Raw genomic sequence first — 20,462 nt, forward strand, 5'->3', positions numbered from 1 at the left:
GTATAGGTTTGTCGAACACTGTATATATATATATATATTTATATATATATATATATATATATATATATCTCACATACACATACACTGTGTCGTATGCACTATACAATGGCACAACTTCCATTCATTATTCATACTCATTTTATGTGACATCACATGTAAACCAGCAGGTTTCGAGATTAGAACTGTAGAACTGAAATGGAAGAATGGGGCAGAGAAGTGGAATACTTAGCCGGACCAAAGGATGTAGGAATAAAGTCAAGACGTCCATCTACAGTACCTAGTATGCTTATTCTAATTCACTATTGACCAATTTAGCCCTGAAATAAGTATTAGATTAGATCAGGGGCGGCCAACTCCAGTCCTCAAGGGTCACCAACAGGTCAGGTTTTAAGGATATTCTTGCTTCAATTGCTTACTGAGCCACCTGTGCTGAAGCAGTGATATCCTTAAAACCTGGGCCATTGAGGACTGGTGTTGGCCACTCCTGGATTATATGATGTTACTTGCAACATTGATATTGCTTATATAGTGAATTTAAAAAGAATAAATTGTCAGTATAGCTGCTTACCGTACAGGGATACGGGTTTCAGCCCGTTTTAAGTAAGCTATGGAAAATGTGATGCATTATTAAGCGCTGAGTTGAATCACTAATCCAGTTGCCTACTGAAAAAGGGACGACAGTAACAAAGCTGTGCCATGCCATGGTATTTAAACAACTGCACACTTAAGCACAGGTGACATACATGGGCTACTTTTAGACCATCATGAAATGGTACATCATTTTGATTGTCACACTGTTGAAAGCAGGGATCTTTTCAAATATGGAATTTACAGACTTGCTGGGGGCTTGCAAAGTGTAACAGATTAAATATAAATAAACTATGATTAGTATTTTGTGGGGAGGACTTAGGCTCTTTTTCATGATCTGTTTTTTGGACTTTGAAGAAATTCTCACTGCTATTTAAATCACTTGTGATCTGTGAGTATATATATTAAAACCAAACACACACAGCATGTTTGCCTAATTTATTCCTTGCGATGAAAATGACTGTAAAGTCTAGCACAAATTTCACATCTGCACTTGATATCTACTTCTGTAATTGTAACTCTGAAATGTATGTGCCTGAAACATAATGGCCTTGTAAACCACAATGGTTTACACATAGGATATAATACCCCCAACTATGTAAAATAAGTCTGAAATTGAGTGGTTCTGGTGACGTATAAACCACAAAACCAAAGGTTAAGTGGTTATTAAAGTCACTAGAACCTTAAACTGTACATTGTAATTTAAAAATCCTGTCCCACTTTGCAATAAAGATGCAATAAAATAAGTAAATTGGGAGTTGGAGGAATGGGAATCTAAAAGGATCTAGATTTAGTTTTGGCTCAGTAAATGCTTATGGAAGGAATCCTCGTCTTGCCTTTGCTACAGTACTTCTTGTGATGCTGCATGGGAGGGAGTCACAAAAAGGTATAATGCTGATTGACTGCAGGAATAAAACAGGTGTCGATGTTATATTAGGGAGGTGAGTTGGGTTGTGTATTTCTGTATGTTTCTGAGTGTACAAGGGCGCAGAAGGTCTTAAATTTCAGTGCAGTGACCCACTGGTTCCTGAGATACAGTTTTATAGCTTACGGTGCACTTCCTGTTTTTTTAAAGATTGCACCGGCGGTTATCGAATAAGAAGCCGCAACGTCATCTGTTATGGCTTCCTATTGGCCATGGATTTGGCAGACATTTTTTCTTTCCATGGGATGGGAGTGGAAGACCGGCAGCTAAAACTGTATATATCTGGGGAACCGGTGGAACTGAAAATAGTCGTTGAGCTCTGGGGGACCCCTGGTTCCAATCAATGAAAAATCAATACAAAAAAGGAGCAGCTGGGATTACTGATTTATAGTGGGTGCCAACTCTTGAAGTCAAATCTTTGTGGAATCTCTGCTCCTATTAACATGCTCTTGTCCTTTGATGACTCAGGAAATGAACAGAGAAGAAACATTGAATAAGTATTCCATAAACGATATAGTGAAAAATGAGTGAATAAGCGCTAGTACTAAACAACATACAATTTACCAAAATATTAATAAAAGTGAAAGTCCCAATGTCTCTGAAGTTCAAAGGCCGCATAACTGGTCTACCTGGCATCTCAAAAACCAGAAAGTACTTTTGAATCTATTGACCTATATGGTGCCAAAGAGGACAATAACAGAAGATGAGTTATAGTCAAACCAAACCTTTAGGTAGATCTAAATGAACTCCGCCAACGTCGAGTGTCCAGAATTGTCTTGATGCAGTGTCACTCGATCATACACATGTATAAAAGACAAGAGATGAATATACTGTACAAGACACCAATGGTGCATTATCCTTGATGGCAAAATAGAATAGCAGACTGGGATGTGAAACAAATGCCACTCCATTTTTACTTTCATAGTTGGAATGGTTTTAGTCATTTCATGCATTTGTTTATAGGAATTGGCAAATGGATTTGTTTTTCGTAACATTTCGGCCAATTGTAGCATTGCAATTTCACTACAGCCTGGTTAATTAGTTCTGTAATTGTTTTGTAGTTGCTTCTGCAGTGTCAAAAATACACAACTGTCCATATCCTGGTTTGTTTGTTGGTTTTGCGTATAATGGAGACACCATATAAATGTGACCGTGTATTCTAAAACAGTACGTTCCATGTCCAGGAGGTGTCTTTATTTCAGCTTCCATCGATGCAAAAGCTAGAGCAGAATTGTACTCTCTGATATGATCTCTGTAATTTTGTGCTTCTGGTGCTACTTCTGTCAGTAGCTTTTTTAAATAGTTCGGGTATTTCTGGTGGCAGACAAACTTTCCCATCATGACAGTCCTTTGTGTATTTCTTTGATGTGTTTAGTTCAACGGTCCAATATTTAGCTTTACAAAATGTACATTCACTTGTTGGATTACCAATGTTATGTTCATGGACTTCTACACATTTCTTGGTTATTGGCATTAGGTACTTCACTATTTAATCTTCTAAATTTGTCTTTCTTTCTTTCTTTCTTTCTCTATTTAGATTTTAATCGTTGGTTTCTTTCTTCTGCTGTTTCGTTTGCTCTTTTATGTGCATGTTGTATTCGAACAGTGTTTAATCAGTGGCTTTTCTTGTCTCATTTTCTCTCCATTGTCTGTAATTTTGTTGTCTACCTTGATCCATCACTATCACTTGGCTAACTTAGACAAACATTCTGAAATATATAGTAGATTGTTTATGTGTCTTGTACCTGGTAGGCTATATATCTTGCACGTGACATCATACTACAGACATCCGTAGCATATACATGATGTACCGAGTACCCAGAGGATTTTCATCTACCCGGAAATTACCCGGACCCGGCAACAGAGAAGTGGGGCCGGCACCGGGTAATACCCAGTGCCGGGTAATGTCAGGGTAGCTGAAAAATACATCATTACTTACCTGCTGTCAGCAATGGAAGGTGAGAAAGACCCGTGAGGAAACCCGGGGCGACATCTAGGCAGGTCAGCAGAGGTCCTGTGGTGATGGCAGCATCAGCAGTGTGTGTTCAGCCAGTCCGGGACCTGCAGGACTCCATAGCCAGTGTAAGCTGGGGAACCATGTGACCGAAGTAAGAGCAGAAACATTCGTATTGGACAGCCGGCTGTCCAATAGGAATGCTTCTGCTCCTGCTCCGGTCACATGGTTCCCCAGCTCACACTGCTATGGAGTCCTGCAGCTCCCGCGCGGGCTGAACACACAGTGCTGATGCTGCCACCACCACAGGACCTCTGCTGACCTGCCTAGAAGTTGCCGTCGTCTTCCTCCACCCCCACGTAAGTGCCAACCGGGTAACCGGGTACCCGGCCAGGTAGATCGTGTGATTTTGGCCGAGTACCCGTTACCCATTTTTTTTTAAAAGTAGGACCCGGTCCAACACTATTGTTTGCTCCTCTCTGTGTACACTACACTTATCTCATTTGCCTCCTCCTCTCCTTGCGGTCTCTGTTTCCTGCTCCTACTGACCTTGCTGTCTCTCCTCCCCTCTCTTTGCACTCCCTCCTGCCCGATGTGCACACTGCTCCCCATTTCGTCCTCCTCATCGTCACTCTGTCTCTATTTGCAGTCTCTCTGTCTCCTCCTCTGCTTGCTGTCTCTGTCCCCTCCCCCTCCTTGGAGTCTCTTCTCCCTTCCCAACTACATTATGCCACACTCTTCTTTGCGCACTCTCCTCTGCTCTTTGCACTCCCTGCATTACTGTGTCTGCTCCTCTTGTGCACACTACACTCCCTCCTCTCCTACTTATCTCATCTGTCTCCTCCTCTCTGTGCTGTCTCCACTGCTATTAAAATCTCCTCCCCCAGTGTTTCCTCAGTGAGTGATAGGCTGCTCAGTCTATCACAGAGGGTGAGGGATGTACAGTATGTCTTTATTTATATACAGTAGCGCCAACAGTGTACAGTACGTAGCACTTTACAAAGACAATACAGTACAGGGAATTACATCAATACAACTAACGCAGCAAAGTCAGAGAAAATGAAAGGAAATCTCTGCCCAGGAGAGCTTACAATCTAAGTGGTATGTTGGGAGACACAGAGACAGAAAGTGAGGGAATAAGGGCAAGATGGCAGTGGTTGGCCACAATGTTTGGTAGGATTGATTGTGTGGGACAGTAGCCATCATGTGCAGGCTGTTGGAATGCTCCTTTTGAGAGGTGATTTTTAAGGTTGGTCAGTATTAAATTAGATGGGTGAACACCATGAGCAGGGAAAGAGGTAGCAGGGAGGCGTGGGCGAGAGCAGGTGTGTATATGGCTGGGTCCAGATTAGGAGAGATATCCCCAGCAGCAAGGAGGAGGAGTAGAATAGAGAGAGGAGGTGAGAAGAGTATTTGTGGGGGTGCATTTCATTGATGGGTGTAGACATGTTGGGAAAGGGTGTCTGGGCACAAGAATAGGTGGGGGTGAGGAAAGATGAAGAAATGTGGATAAAAGGAGAGTGGGGAAGGTGGAGAGAACAGAAAATTTTACAAAGGAGTGAGGAAACTGCAAACAAAAAATGCAACAGGGAGGGCACAATGAGATGCATGGATAGAAAGGTAGGAGGATAGAGTTCCAAGGTATTGGAGGATAAGAAGAAGGAGTTGAAAGAGCAGGTGTATAAATTAGGCCTGGAGAGCAGTGTAGCACTGAAGGTTACACAGCAGCTTACAAAGTTAGTCTTTAGAGGTAAAAAAAATGCCAGAACATTTAGAAAGCCAAGTTCTCACAGTTGCAGGGTTGATGATGAAGTGCAGAGTCCAGTTCTTGTATTCTTCACCTTCAATTCAATTCCAATTTGAACGCCACAAACACTTAATATGTGACACAGTCAATGTGTAGTCTCTTTACAGAGGAGATATGCAGCCTCATTGGCTGTGTCCAGGTGAGTGACAGGCCGATCAGCCTATCACAGAAGAGGAGGTATGTGAAAGCTCACTGGCTGTCCCTGCGTGAGTAACAGGCCACTCAGCCTAGCACAGAGGAGGAGGGATGTGCATCCTCACTGGCTGTCTCTGGGTGAGTGACAGGCCTTTCAGCCTATCATAGAAGGATGTGCAGACATCCTTAGGATATATATATATATATCATAACCTTAATGACAGTGGTGATTACCTAGTCTAGTCTCAAACCTGCTTTGCCATTAAGACCAACCTCACACTGATGATACCCATCAAGGTTGAAACATGTATGTGAGTGGATCTAATGGCTTTGCATCTCATCCCAGCCTCTGTCTAAAAGCTGTGTTTAAAACAGCATGCATTGGCTTGAGGATTGGCTTGTGTAATATGAGCTTGAGACAAAAAGGTGGCACTGAGTGCTCATTTGCATGTCATTTCCCAGAATCCTTTGCTGCAGTGGAAGCGCTGTATGCTGGGTGACAATGGGGAAAGACAGGGTTGCAGACCTGTCTAAGACATGCAAATGAACATACAGTAATATTTACAGATTATATATATATATATATATATATATATATATATATATATATATATATATATATATATATATATATATATATATATAACCGATACATGCAGGGGAAGTTACACTGGAGGCAGTTTGTATTCAGCAGCATTTCCTAATAGTGCATAGGCGGTTGTTTAACTCAGGGGGGCGCAAACTTTTTTCCCTGCGCCCCCCTGCCGGCTGTCCCCTCACTCCCGCGCCCCCCTCCCAACTCCAACTTACCCGCGCTCCGGCGTAATGACGTCACGTTGCCATAGCAACGTGACGTCACATGACCTCGCAACGTCATTTTGACGCCGCGTTGCCATGGCGACACAGGGAGGAAGCCGCCGGAGCCACGGTAAGTTAGGTTTACAGAGGCCCTGCAGCTCCCCCGGCACTTAATTTAAGTGCCTTCGGGAAGCGCGCGGGGCCTCTGTAAACCCCGCGCCCCCCGTCGGCAGTGTCGCGCCCCCCCTGGGGGTCGCGCCCCACAGTTTGCGCACCGCTGGTTTAACTGAATGGCAGTGACAAGATCGCCTCAAAACATTACATTTCATGAAAACAGCCAGCTCACCCAAGGCGATTTAAACATATAAAACCATTTAAAAAAATGCAAACTGCTTCCTAAAAAAAACTATGCTTATTAAAAAACATGCTTACTAGAAAACTGAAAGATTAGCCACCATATGAATTAATATAGAAATGTATTGGGTCCATGGTTTGATCTGCACATAACCACAAGATTACCTTTGGTAATGTTAACTAATTTGCGAACTAGTCAATGCATAGTACATGGATCCTGATCATTGTGTGATAATACAAGGGCATTTGTTTTTTATAGTCTTTAGTTTCAAGTAGGACAATTATTTTGACATCTTAATATCTGTGAGAATATGGAAGTATATGCGTACACGCTCTAAAGTGGGATTGCAGCTTTAAATTGAAAATCCATTCTGTTTTCTATGGTGCAAGATTTTGTTGATCCGATTACGTATATTGTCATCATTGTGTGCAAATGGCGTGAACATGGCAATGAAATGTCGCAGATTAGCCTTGTTAATGTATTTAACGCAGATTGTTTGCTGGTTTCTCTTTAGCAAATCTGGTGGAAAGTATAAACTGTACTAATTAAAATAAAATAAAAACTCTGAAATCACAGTTGTGTAAGTACTGTAACTATCCCCACAATGACCACATATTTACTGTACACAACCATACTAGACGGCAAATCAGCTTTCTTTTGTAAAATGTGGAATATTTTTTGAAAAATAATATAAAGAAAAACCTCAAGAATCCCTAGTGGAGAACTTCTTAAGCAAGACACGTGGAATGCTCAAAATGTACTCTCCTTTCTATCAGAGAGGTGAGCAGTGCATAGTTTAGCATGCCGCTCTCACGGTAAGGGAGGTTACAGAGTAGTAGTGAGTGACCAGCAAAGGATTGCAAGTTATATGGCACTGCTCATAACCAACACCTCTGTCTCTTCTATGTGGATTGTGGCGACAGCATCTGTCATGACATTCATGATATATGAGCTTGCTGCCATGGTGTATCCTTGAGTTAGTCAGCAGACATAGCAGATTAACAGTCATGGATATAATCTCCCCTAAAAAAAAAAATCTCTACTAGTACATTGATACTTTCGGCGTAATATATTCTAAAAGCTACTTATTGAAGAAATACCTTAAGGACTGATACATTGCATCACATTTGTATTGTATTTCCCATTCATGTAACAGATTCTTGTTAATGGAATAATATCCAAATAAAAAACGTAGACTATGATTTTTTTATCCTATAAACTGCACTATAAAAATGTTATGTGAAACTGTAACCCATTGAAACGTTGTCATTTGCCAATAAAGGTATGGACTGTAGTAAAATGTTTTAAAAACTCATGATATGATTAACACTAAATTAGATTAGACTAAAATGAACAAACAGATTTATTACTTTTTGGGCACCATTATGGGGTTAAAGACTCCCTTGTAATTTCCCCTAATCCATCTAGATGCACAATAAAGAGCCATTCAGCACGTATCATTTTCTCCTGAAAAATACTTAGTTAAGTATTAACGAAAGAGACGAGAGAGGGGGGAGGGAGATAGAGTGGGGGTGGAAAATAGAGAAAGAAAGAGGAGAGTGTGAGAAAAAGAAGAAATATATAATATAAGAAAGACGAGTAGAAAAAAAAAACCAAAGAACTCACACTCAGTTTTTCCATGCCCATAACTCTAGCACCCCGTACACACTGCCTTGGAAACCTGCAGGAACATTTTGTTATTCGTTTTTGAAACTGAGAGGTTCCCATAATTCATGTCATCAATAATTGATCTTCTGCATGCCCTTCTTACTGCGACTTTCTTCATCCATCCATAATTTGTACCATATAGGCCTGATTATCTTCTCTGACGCCTTTCGTTACCAATTTTTTTTTTTTTACCAAAAACAGCTGAGAGCTGACCTTTGTTTTTACATAAAACTGTTTGCCAGTTTTAGCTGTTACACGAAGGCGATCTGCTTCATTGACATTACAACAATCACTCTGTTTATAATATTAGATAATTTAAACCCTTTCTCAGTGATTTAATATGGATTTGTTTAGCTGACACCACACATTTTGTTCCAGTAAAAAAAAAAATAATCTATGATCTTATTAAATTGAACACTGTAGCATACGCCTTTTTTTCTGGGGGATACTAATTAGAGTTGAATGCAAGAGCAGCTTAGACAAATTGTACAGGACCACCACAATTGTACAGGCCTAATGAGGCCCCACTTTAAAATAACTGGATATAATTTGTTACTCATTCCCAATGTTTTTAGAGTAACTGTTACTTTCAGACATTAGTACTGTTTCTGACCAAAAACATAAAGGAGTACTTATATGGTGAATACAGCTGTCCTATGAAAATCACACTTACAAAAGGTGCAATTACTGAATATAAAACAGTTGCATAAATAGGCAAGATGCCATATAATGAGTTACTAATAACTAGAACTAGATGTGTGCATGCTAACTTGTTTGAAAAAGTAAATGACCATCCTCAGTATAATGAAATTGTGGCAAATAGGCCATTTGCTGTTTACTTTATGGAAACAAAATAAATAATAATCTATTGTTCTGTTGACAAAATGCAGGATGGGTCATAATAATTGAGTGGACTAACAAACGGACCGAAATATTGTGAAATATAAACTTCATACACATTAGAGACCACTTAAAAAGATTATTCTGAACAGTTTCATAAGAAGTATTAGTCGATCTTACAGTTAATATGCCTGTGCATTATGAGACTCCTGGGTGATAAGGAATTTGAATAATATAAATCCAATGAAAAGTATATTCAATTAATCAACCTTATTGGGAGAATCTTATTTTAGCTCCATGAACATTTATATTAAATATCAGATTACTACCAGTACAAATTTCCAACACATTGAGCATCGCCAGTCTCACATAACAGACAGACTTATAACAGAGGTATTCTCCCAGATGATAGGCCAATGATTTTACAACCCCATGGAGTTAAGATTATTTTAAAATTCTTATTGTGGCGTTTTACATTTTATTATTACAGCAAAAATCTAAGTATCATACAACCCCTTTCTAAAGTAAAAAGAAGTGCATCAAGAATAAATCACAAGGAAATAACATTTATGGAAATGAGCTGTACAAACAGATTAATAGGATTTTAGTAATAAATATAAAAATATTAATTCAAGAGTTCTCAACATTCCACACGCCCTTTTTCTAAGGCCACCTAAAACAACAAGCAAGTCTTCATGAAACATGCTCTGCTTTCACTTGGATTCCTCGGTTGGGAAATTGCTACTTATTTACAAATCCTCTAGTTAAGTAAAGCAAAGTTAATTTTGTAAGTGAAATGTCCCATGTGTAACCACTAGGAGTCTTTTCATAGTACACAGTATGTACTGTATGACTTGGTTTAGGAAGGTCTAAATGTTGTACCTTGAGACAGATTGTTGTACTTATTTGAGCTGTAGTAAGAATAGTTTGGTTAAAACCAGCCCATACAAATCAGCCTATACTTTTATTTCTCCTATGGTAATAACAGGTCCCTGCATGCCACTCATCACACCTTAATTTCATATCCAAAGATTAACTGCCATGATTGTTTTACCCTCTGGATTAAACTGGCATTGTGTCTCTCAGGTCATTAATAGTCATTTACTTTCAGATCTGTTCTGAAGGAAGTTAGAAAGAAAAGCTGCAATTTTAGCCAGGTAAAAAAATGTCAGCTAATATACAGGTGAAGGTCCGAGAAAACGTTGAAGAATGCATTGCTGCAAACAGAACGATTGCAGTGACCGGTTATGCTTTTGGAAGGTATTACCCTTCATGTATTATTATCATTGCTAGGCATACTGGCTCTCTCTCTATTTGTGGGATACTCCTTCATAAGTCGCTTTCTCACTGAAAAATAAAATCACTTCTTTCATGCAAGTCAACGAAAGATGAAAAGATCGCTCACATTAACCTAGCAAAACGTTGGTCGGTATGTTAGTACTGTAGGTACTTTGCTAATTACTTACTTTTTCACCTCTTTTCCTGTACCCGGTAGAGGTACCCAATAGTTTAACCTTTATTGTCCGATACACGGTGTTTTATGCTTAAAATGACAGAATAATTCGCTTCTGATTCACTTATTCCATGTTGCAAAGATTTTCGCTTTGCAAACAGAAGTCCTAGTTCAGAGCACAGGGAAGGACCTGCGGGACATGTATAAATATAAATAATACACAGTACAGGGACATGACCTGTTCAGTCCTTGTAATAAAACACCTGTTCTGCAATTCACAGTCAAGGAATAGTTTCAACTTCCATATCATGTCAGTGGATATAGGAAGTAAAATGGAACTCCGGTTTAATATGTATAGGAAATTGGGATTAATGGTAAACAGAGCTGTAACTGTGCTTATTGGATCACTTTCCGAGTGACCGGATTTCGTATACCACACTTCAACAAAAATAATCCTAGCACGCTTCCAACTTCCTAAGTACTCACGGCAGCTCATGCCTCGCATTGCAGAGAGCCTGGAGCTGGCTGGGCTCGCTTAGCTATTAAAACAGCCACACAACGCTAGGTATACAAGAGGCAGCTAAGCTATATGAGCAGGTTGTGTATTACAAATTACAACCCATAACCCCATGCTGAAGTCGATCTTAATTACAACCCAAGAATCACCAAACAAATAAGCAAAGTCTTCCAACTTACAGCCAGTTGCTAGCATTAGCAGAGAAGACAGCTAAAATCATCATCAACAGAGACCTCAAGAAGTATTCTGGGGTCATCCTGATGGGGAGGGGGGGAAATCCCAAAATGTGGAAAAGAAATACAATTGCTTGAAGTAGATCCTCAGTGCTGATCCTGCTTCTCCCTTACTGTCCTGTTACAGCAAAAGTCAATTCAAAGTAAAACATCCCACAAAAAGGTGTTTGGGTCAGAGCTCCCCTGTGACAGAGAGAGGTGCCCTCTTGCTCCTTTGCTGACTGTATGTACTATCCAGTTCTAAAGGGTAGCATGAGCAGATCAGGACAGTGTCAACAGATATTAGGTAGTAGCTATATGTCGCCTCTCTAATGTCCAGGAGTGAAGTAACAGATCTGCGTTTAGGTGGTCCCTCTGTCAGCCTGGACCTTCAGGGCAGGTTAGGTCCACTTAGTTACTGAACTTTATGGGAGTGGGTTGCTTGCAGGTGGCATAGGGCAGCACAGCGACCTCTAGTTGGTGACAGCAGTCCGGAGTGAGAGCAGCAGCGAGCAGTGCAGAGAGAATGTGACACTCCGGGCAGTGCCTGAGTGCGCCTCCTGCCTGGGTCAGACAGAGAATGTCAGCTCAGCTGAAGGAATCCCTGGATGGAGCAACAAGGAGAGGGGGGGCAGAGGAGGGGCGGAGGAAGGGGCAGGTCTGGGATGGTGTTACCCAGGCGGAGTTACACATTAGAGACACCCACTGGGGGCGTTACATGGGCTAACTCCAATTTATACACAGTGAGTTCCACACTGATTTCATTCATTGCCTTAGCTGGCTGCATAGGCGCAAACACTGAGTGAAATTGGTGCACCAAGTCTGAGTCAACTTTTAAGCAGCCTGATACACTCTCCAACCTTTGGACCAAAGCGAATGGTTTCCCGCAGCTCAGTGTGGTTACACACTATTATTATAGCAGTATTTAAAGCTGCCGTTCACTTCTCCCCTGAGTTGGCTGTGCTTTGTGTAGACAGCAGCTAGTTCTCCCATGCTGCTGCATGTGGGAGTGGAGGGAGGTGGGTGTGGGGAATTGAACAGGAGCTTTTAGCACTGCAACTGCGGGCTGGATTATTAAGGGTGAGAGGCAGCTGGCTGCATTCCTACCAAGGCAGATACCTTGAGACAGAGCGTGTGACTGTCCTAGAGTGGTGCATGTGTGATTATGTGTGCGCGCAAATGTCTCTTACTGTTCCATAGGTGCAATCACCACTACAACATTGGAGGAGGGGGACAGGAGCGTGCCGGGCACATTATGCAAATTATATTTATATATGCCTCCAAAGCTCCACCCTCTGCACATTATTATGCTGTGTCTAACATTGCTGCTTTGTCCTGTAAATCAATAGCTTTGCTATATTTTGATTAAATACGCTTTACTTTCTATATGATTTCTAATGGATTATTAAATATAGTTTCTAAATGATTAACCAAAGAAGAGAAGTCTGTTTTTATGTTTCATTTCTCAGCACAAAAACGAAGTAATGTAATGAATTGCCAGTGAAATCATGACCTTGCTTGAGTGTAAAACATAGTCTCCTAGCTCTGGTTTATTTCATTCTAATTTCCATTTAAAATTATACAATACAAATTCCTTCCCACAGGAGCCGTGCCTTTTACTTATGTGAGAGATAATTGCAGGTGTTTTAAATGTAGATAAAAACTCACACAGTTACAAGAAGGAATGTACAGTGTTGCAGTATGAACACGACAAGACAGAACCACAGCAGAAACCAAGCCACAGCAGAAAGCAAAAGATGAATTCAAAAGTCTATATATACAACGACTTGTGTATTTTAAAATAAAGCGTCCTGTGACCGCATCCTGATTCTGGTGATGTTAACAACAGGGCAGGGTCCCCCTTCTAATTAGTCCGTGATCTCGAACGTCCCCCCTATAAAATGACCAAAACTCTTGGACGTACAGCGTTTGTCTTATGGGCTCCCGGGGTGTCCTCCTCTCATCACCGGCGGATGACGTCGGCGTAGTGAGAAGCGTCCATGCACCGTGATCTCCGATAGAAATCACACAGTTATGTAGTTATGTATGCGGTGGAGGCTGGCAGGTTTCAGCAGTTCTTAATCAGTGTGTGAAAGTCTGACTTCTGAGGGGGTCTGGTAGGCAACTCAGTATTCAATAGGCAACCCAAATTAACCCTACGCGTTTCGTCGCAATAGAGACTTCAACAGGGGTAATGAAATGCATATTTTTTGTTTGTTTGTTTCTAATGCTGCTCTGATACTGGATATTTTAAGAGCATCACAGATGCCTGGTGAACGAACCCTATAATTATACTGTGAAATTCTGAGGAACCCCAACCCTCGTTAATAGTGCGTCTGAGATCATAAAACACTCACTTTTTATAATTTTTAATGCTTTGACTAGTGTCTAAAGATTGACACAAATGAGTGCAACCAATGTACAAAATCACATAATTAGGACTGATAGAAAGAGCCCATGATATAGTCACGAGTTCCTTCAAAAGGGTACATTTTTGGTGCACATCACACTAACAATTTTTATTTATTTTGTGAAATATATACAGTGAAAAATCAAGGTGAACCTAAATCTAAAGTGATAATAAAATGTTGATAAAATAGATAAGATAGGTGCTATCTGCTGTTAACCACTTGTATGTACCACTGGTAATAGTGACTTTGCAACAGTGTGAGATGTGCTGAATATCAAATAACACCACTAATATTGTCCTCCTGCTGCATACAATATAGTTGACAACAACTAGTATTTGTGAGTGGTGCACGCGGGGTCACGGAGGCCGGGGACATGGAGTTGGAGTTGGAGATTGGGGTGAGGGGGGTCACGGAGGCCGGGAGATATTGGGGTGAGGAGGGGTCACTGAGGCCGGGAGAGATTGGGGTGAGGGGGGGTCACTGAGGCCGGGAGAGATTGGGGTGAGGGGGGATCACGGAGGCCGGGAGAGATTGGGGGAAGGGGGGGTCACGGAGGGCAGGAGAGATTGGGGTGAGGGGGGGTCACTGAGGCCGGGAGAGATTGGGGTGGGGAGGGGGGGGGGCGGATGGCTCGATGGGAGGGGAGGCGACAGATGGCCCTGCAGGGGCCTGAGGCAGACAGAGGAGGAAGGGGCTGGCTGCCGGAAGAGGGAGGAGTGGAAGCGCTGAGGAGGGAAAGCATTGCTGAGAGGCGGGGGAGGAGCGAAGGCACTGCTCAGAGAGCCGGAGGCGGGGTAATCTCCCCCACCAACATGAACCCGCCTCCGGATTTTTTTTTTCTCCAGCGCGAGCGCGGGAAACACAGCAGCGCGAGCGGGGGAAATGTAAAAAAAACACACGTGTGCTGCTTGGGCCAATATTTACTCGCCTGGAGGTTAAATCCACACGCCCCGGGCGTGTAAATGTAAAGCATTGTCGAACACTGGTTATATATATATATATATATAGATATATATAAATATACATATATTATAGTGTGTGTGTGTGTATGTATATATATATATATATATATATATATATATATATCAAATAAAAAATGAATAGACAATACCGCTCTGTGGCTAACGAAATGCTTTTATTTGTGCGAGCTTTCAAGATTTTATATATATATATATATATATATATATATATATAATCAAAAAATAAATAGATGATACCGTTCTGTGGCTAACGAAATGCTTTTATTTGTGCGAGCTTTCGAGATACACTGATCTCTTCTTCCGGCGATGTTACAATGAATGAAGCAAGGATAACGTAAAAACAGTGTCTCTTGGAATGTTATCTGTGCTTGTCCTTCCCCCGGTGTGGATGTGTGTGTGTATATATATATATATATATATATATATATATATATATATATATATATATATATAATGTAGCAAAGTCTACTGACTACAAAAACAGGGCAAAACTAAAACAACAACAACCAAAACTCACCAAATTTATTGTACTAAAAATCCCACTTATTACTATCAGATCTTTTTCTGTGAGTTTTTGTAACCCCTCATTTGACAGATTACAGGAGAATTAGATTCATAGCACCCAATTTGTCTATATGCATATGTAAGATTCTGCAAGTATGTCTGTGTGAACATGTATTTCTGGTTATCAATATGTGTATATAATGGTGTCTCTCCTTACACCATGCTCCCCATGCTGGCTGTGCCCTCTAATACCAACAATCTGCAGTTTGTGGGACTGTGCACAATTTATTTGGTGTGTCTATGACTATAAAAGTACAGAATGTGTCTACCTATGTGTATATATATATATATATATATATATATATAAAACAACGAAAAGAAAAAGAAGAGCGTCCCAACTCAGCACTCAAGTATACTCAGAACAAATATCAAAGAAAAATATGATTTATTAAATGGCACAAATAATCAAACATAAAATACAAAAAATATCCTGATATCCTCCTGTGATAGAATATGTATCAGACAGGGGAAATCCCCTATGAAGATACTGATGGACCCCTAATACCCAAGGCAAGGGAAAAAAGTCTAGAAGCACAAAATATATGTAGAACAAGGGGTTAACAATAACCCCTTGAACCTACAAGGCCGGCCTCACCCCTAGTTCATATAAAACCACACAGGAAGCATAGAGTATCTCTCCCCCTCTCCCTCTTGTACAGTTTTAATGGTTGGACCATATATTAGGTATTTTGGTTCCGTGTTTTTTAATATTCAAGAAAACATCCGTATTTTGATCATGACGAATGGCTATCTCTAGTTACAAAGTTCTTTTTATTATTAACACTGCCACTGCCAGAGAGGCTTGCAACAGGTTGCAGAGCAATACATTGAAGGTCCTGGCCGCAATAATGGGTTAACCCAAACTCAATAAAAGCAAGCTCTATATGGAAAGATCAAAGTTTTAATTCATAATAATGTCTGAGGCAAAAGAATATATACATTGCATGTTTTCGGCCGACCGCTATTTGTCAGGATAAAGACATCCTCTTTTTGCAATAATACTTTTCTATTCCTTTTTTAATTTTTCACTGTTCATCTCAATCTATGTGTATTTTTTTGATTTAGGTTTATAATGTGTCCACTCAATAGTTAAAGAGGCAAGCAGGTGATTTTTCGTGTGAATTTTTTTATTTATTTTTTAACATTGGATTCAAGCAGGGGGTCTCTGGGGCTGAACCTCATCCATTTCCGCTCCGGGAACTCCGGATTACGGAGATACTTACCTTGGTAGTAGGTAATGGTAGTTGCTCTGTCTCGGCTAGTAAGGATCACGTAATGGCCGCCCTGTGAGCCAACAGGAAGCCGGGCCGTCATCCGGTGCAGCTTCCTATTGGCTCACGTGACGCGGAAGCTTTAAACACGCAGGAGATACCAGCGCCCCCTTCGGAGGTAAGAATCTTTGGAAGCAGGCGGTGTCTGGAGCTAAAATGAATGGGGTTCAGCTCTGGAGAGCCCCTGTTTCAATCCTATGTTTTTAAAAAATTGCTTGGATTGCTCCTATAAGAAATGTGACGTCATAGAAGCGGCAGCCCCCTCTCCATGTTAAAATGCACTCGGTGTGGCGTAAATGTAGACTTTTAACCCTTTGCGTGCCGGTGGGACCGCGATACGAGAGTGCCTCGAGGATCATTTCCCCCTCCCGATTTTAACTATATTTAAAGTGGCGATTTCTCCAGAATCCTAAATGAGTTTAACTCATATTGTGCCACTAATATCTTGCCCCTTGAGCATTCCCTGACGTAACTTTTTTTTCCAACAATCATTTTTTTTTTTAAATCGCTAGCATCAAGGGTTACCATGGCAACCTTAGACTGATCTGGGTAGGCGTTCAATTTTAACACTTAATATTTAAACTGCTCATATCTCCTGAACGAAGCCTCGCTTTTTAAAAATAAAAACATGTCTCCAAAGGGCAAGTTGAGGTCATTCAAAGTAAATATGTACAAAAAAAAAGCGATCCTGTTGGAGTGCTGCTTTAAAACCCTTGCAATTTCCTCTAGTGTAAAATAAATGATGGTCACGAATCCCGTGTGAAGAAATTCTTATTTTATAATTAGAAACAAAAAGAAAAAACAAAAAGAAAAAAAGAAACAAAAGACGCTACCTGTTTAAAATAGGTGCTGTTTATATTCATAGGTGACAACCATTCATTGCATTAATTTATTATTTTCTTAGAAATCACAACAAAGTACTTTGTCTTTAATAGAAATACAGTTAAAATATTATCAGGAAACAGCAACGATTTTTATACACTCGAGAAAAGTCACTCACTAGGTAAAGCGCGGAGGTTTAAATGCATATGTAAATATCTTCTGCATAATGGTCAAGCCCCCATTTGCAGCTTTGTAATGTTTGCCCCTATGGCTGGGTCTGAGTGCCCTTATACAAGATTATATTAACAGCCTGTGTATACAGCTAGGGTGACTAGATGTCCCCATTTAGCCGGCACAGTCCCGGTTTTTAAGTTACTGTCCCGATGTCCTGACAATCGGTGTAATGTCCCGGTTTTGAGTAGAGAGAGGCGCAGCTGCAGCGCAATGTCTCCTCGCACTGCGCGGCTCACTCAGCTCCTCCTCTCCCTGACTGCAGTGTGCTGTGTTAATGCTAAGATATGCGGGTGTGTGTAAGTAAGAGCATGTGCAAGGGTGTGTATGTGCGTGTGGGTAAGTAAGGCTGCGCTTATAGTGCCGGCGTCGTCGCCCGAAAACAAATGTATTGCAACCGTCGCGTGCGCTTATAGTAAGCGCGACGCGACGGAGCGACGGGAGCGATGCTGATTTTCCAGAGGCTGTCGCCACATGTGACAGCCTCTGAACCAATAAATGACCTGGTCGCCCGCGACGTTGCCGCGAAGTGAATTACAACTTTTGCTAGCGGCGACGGGTGACGACACGCACTATACGTGCGGCCTTAGTTGTGCAAGTAGTAAGTGTGTGTGTAAGTAATTGTGTGTGTGTGTGGGTATGTGGGTGTGTGGCTAAGTAAGTGTATGTGTCTGTGTAGGCAAGTGTGTGTGTGGGGGGGTGTAAGTGTGTGGGTAAGTAAGTGTCTGTGCTTGTGGGTAAGTAAGTATAAGTGTGTGTGTGTGGGGGTAAGTGTGTGTGTGTGGGGGGGTAGGTGAGTGTGTGTGGGGGGGTTAGGTAAGTGTGTGGGGGTAAGTGTGTGTAAGTGTGTGGGGGTAGATAAGTGTGTGTGTGTGGGTGGGGGTAAGTAAGTATGTTTGGGTAAGTATGAATGTGGGTGGGGTTAGGGTAAGTATGTGTTTGGGTAAGTGTGTGTGAGTGGCTGTGTAAGTGAGGGGAGGGCGAGGTGATGGGGAGAAGGAAAGGCTGTGGAGAAGGGAGGAGGCCGGGGGATTGAGGGGGAGAGAGGATGTGGGATTGAGGGGGAAAGAGGATGTGGGATTGCGGGAGGAGGGGGAGAAAGGTGATGGGGAGGGAGAGAGAGAAAGGATGGGGAGAAAAGAGAGGGAGAGAGAGGAAGGAGAGGGACAGAGAAGGGATGTGGAATGGGGGGAGAGGGGATGGGGGAGAGAGAAATAAATCAATAATACAGCATAATTGGGGACGCTATTAGACAAATACCATTATAATATTTATTATTAAGTGATGTAATTTGTTTTATAAATAATATTTTTTATTGTATCCTGGTTTTTACTTTTGGAAATCTGGTCACCGTAATACAGCTCATGTACCCAGGGATCTTCGAGGCTCTCACGCCAGCTCCTAACTCCTCGTGTGTGACACCCTCTGTGCCCTTGGTATGTATCATCATGTCAGGTCTTGCCCTCCTTTTCCAGATCGGTGCTGGAAAACCCCATGCAATTATTTTCATTGCAAGACATTCCTCCTGCAAAAACGAGCTTTTCCACTTTCCACTGATTTCCCCTTCTGTGCTTTAGAGCACGCGGCCTCCAAAGGGTTTCATGTGTGTTCATATGATCTCCTCATACAGTGGATTTCATCACGCACCTCTTAGATCTGTTATTTATGTAACAGGCACATGTTATTTTGTTAATTGCATAGCATTGCAGATACATTCAGAGATAAAGGGCTTATAACAACACTGGCACTATGTACAATATCTCGTGTATTTCTCCACATTTGAATATTATCATTGAATTATATACAGTATTTCACATTGGTTTTAAATCACGATCTTATAGGGGCAATCCAAGCGGCTGTTTGTTTTCCCCTAATTTATTTTCTTTACATAGCATGGAAGCAGGGGTTCTCCAGAGCTGAATCCCATTCATTTCAGCTCCGGAGATACTTCCATAGGAGGTGCCGGTAGCATCTTCGCTCGGCTAGCAGGGTTCAAATAATGGCGGAGTTCCAAAGCTCCTGTGCCATGCGGGCCAATAGGAAGCCATGATGTCATCAGGTTCATCTTTCTATTGGTCCGCGAGACGCGGGAGCTTTAAACGTTGCAGAGATACCTGAACCCTCTTTGGAGGTCTGTATCTAGAGAAGCAGGGCCCCCTGGAGCTGAAATCAACGAGGTTTAGCTCCGGAGACCCCCTGCTTCAAATTGATGTTAAAAAAGTAACAATGATAAAAAGCACATGAATTGTTCCTTCAAAGGAGCAGTAATTTTTCCTGTTAGGACAACATGCATCAAGTATTGCATTCCAAGCTCATTGGCATTGCTACGTTTTGACTCTGTGTCACTTGTGAATTAAAGCAGCAATACAGGTTTAATTTATTGTTTTTGTTTGTTTGTTTGTTTAATACAGGATTGAAGCAGAGGGTGTCCGGAGCTGAGCTGTGTTAATTTCAGCTCCGGGGACGCGCTGCTTCTAGAGACACTTACCTCCGTAGGGGGTGCCGGTATCTATGAAGCTAGGGAACTGTGTGCCTAACGAAATGGTGGCGTTTAAATATCCCGCGTCACGTGAGCCAATAGGAAACTGTGTGGCATCCTATTAGCCTGCGTGACCGGGACATTTAAACTCCACAGAGATAGTGACACCGATACGGAGGTAAATATCTCTGGAAGCAGGGGGGGTCTTGGGAGCTGAAAAGAATGCAGTTCAGCTCCGGTCACCGCCTGCTACAAACCTGTAATAAAAAATACATTTAAAAAATGATACCTGTATTGCTGCTTTGTGTCAGTTGTGCATCACGTGCGTCAGGTAGAGATTTAGGGTGTGTGGGGACATCACGATGCTGCTGCGCTGCAGAAGGAAGGCCGCTCTTCAAGAAATCGCCAAGCTGGCAGGTAAATTTTTCCACCGAAGAGGCCCCACTGCCCGT

At 41.6% G+C, this 20,462-nt stretch overlaps 1 protein-coding gene across 1 annotated transcript in view; it reads right to left on the reverse strand.

Moving 5' to 3' along the window:
* The window catches only part of WNT4 (Wnt family member 4), a 54,287-nt gene extending 42,436 nt beyond the window's left edge, over positions 1 to 11,851 (reverse strand). The window contains exon 1 of the mRNA XM_075605125.1: positions 11,220 to 11,851. Coding sequence (XP_075461240.1) covers positions 11,220 to 11,296 — 77 coding nt within the window. The 5' untranslated portion in view covers positions 11,297 to 11,851. The remainder of the gene's footprint in view (positions 1 to 11,219) is intronic.
* Between the last annotated feature and the right edge of the window lie 8,611 nt (positions 11,852 to 20,462).

The sequence above is a fragment of the Ascaphus truei genome, chromosome 6 (genome assembly GCF_040206685.1).
Source record: "Ascaphus truei isolate aAscTru1 chromosome 6, aAscTru1.hap1, whole genome shotgun sequence".
NCBI lineage: Eukaryota > Metazoa > Chordata > Amphibia > Anura > Ascaphidae > Ascaphus > Ascaphus truei.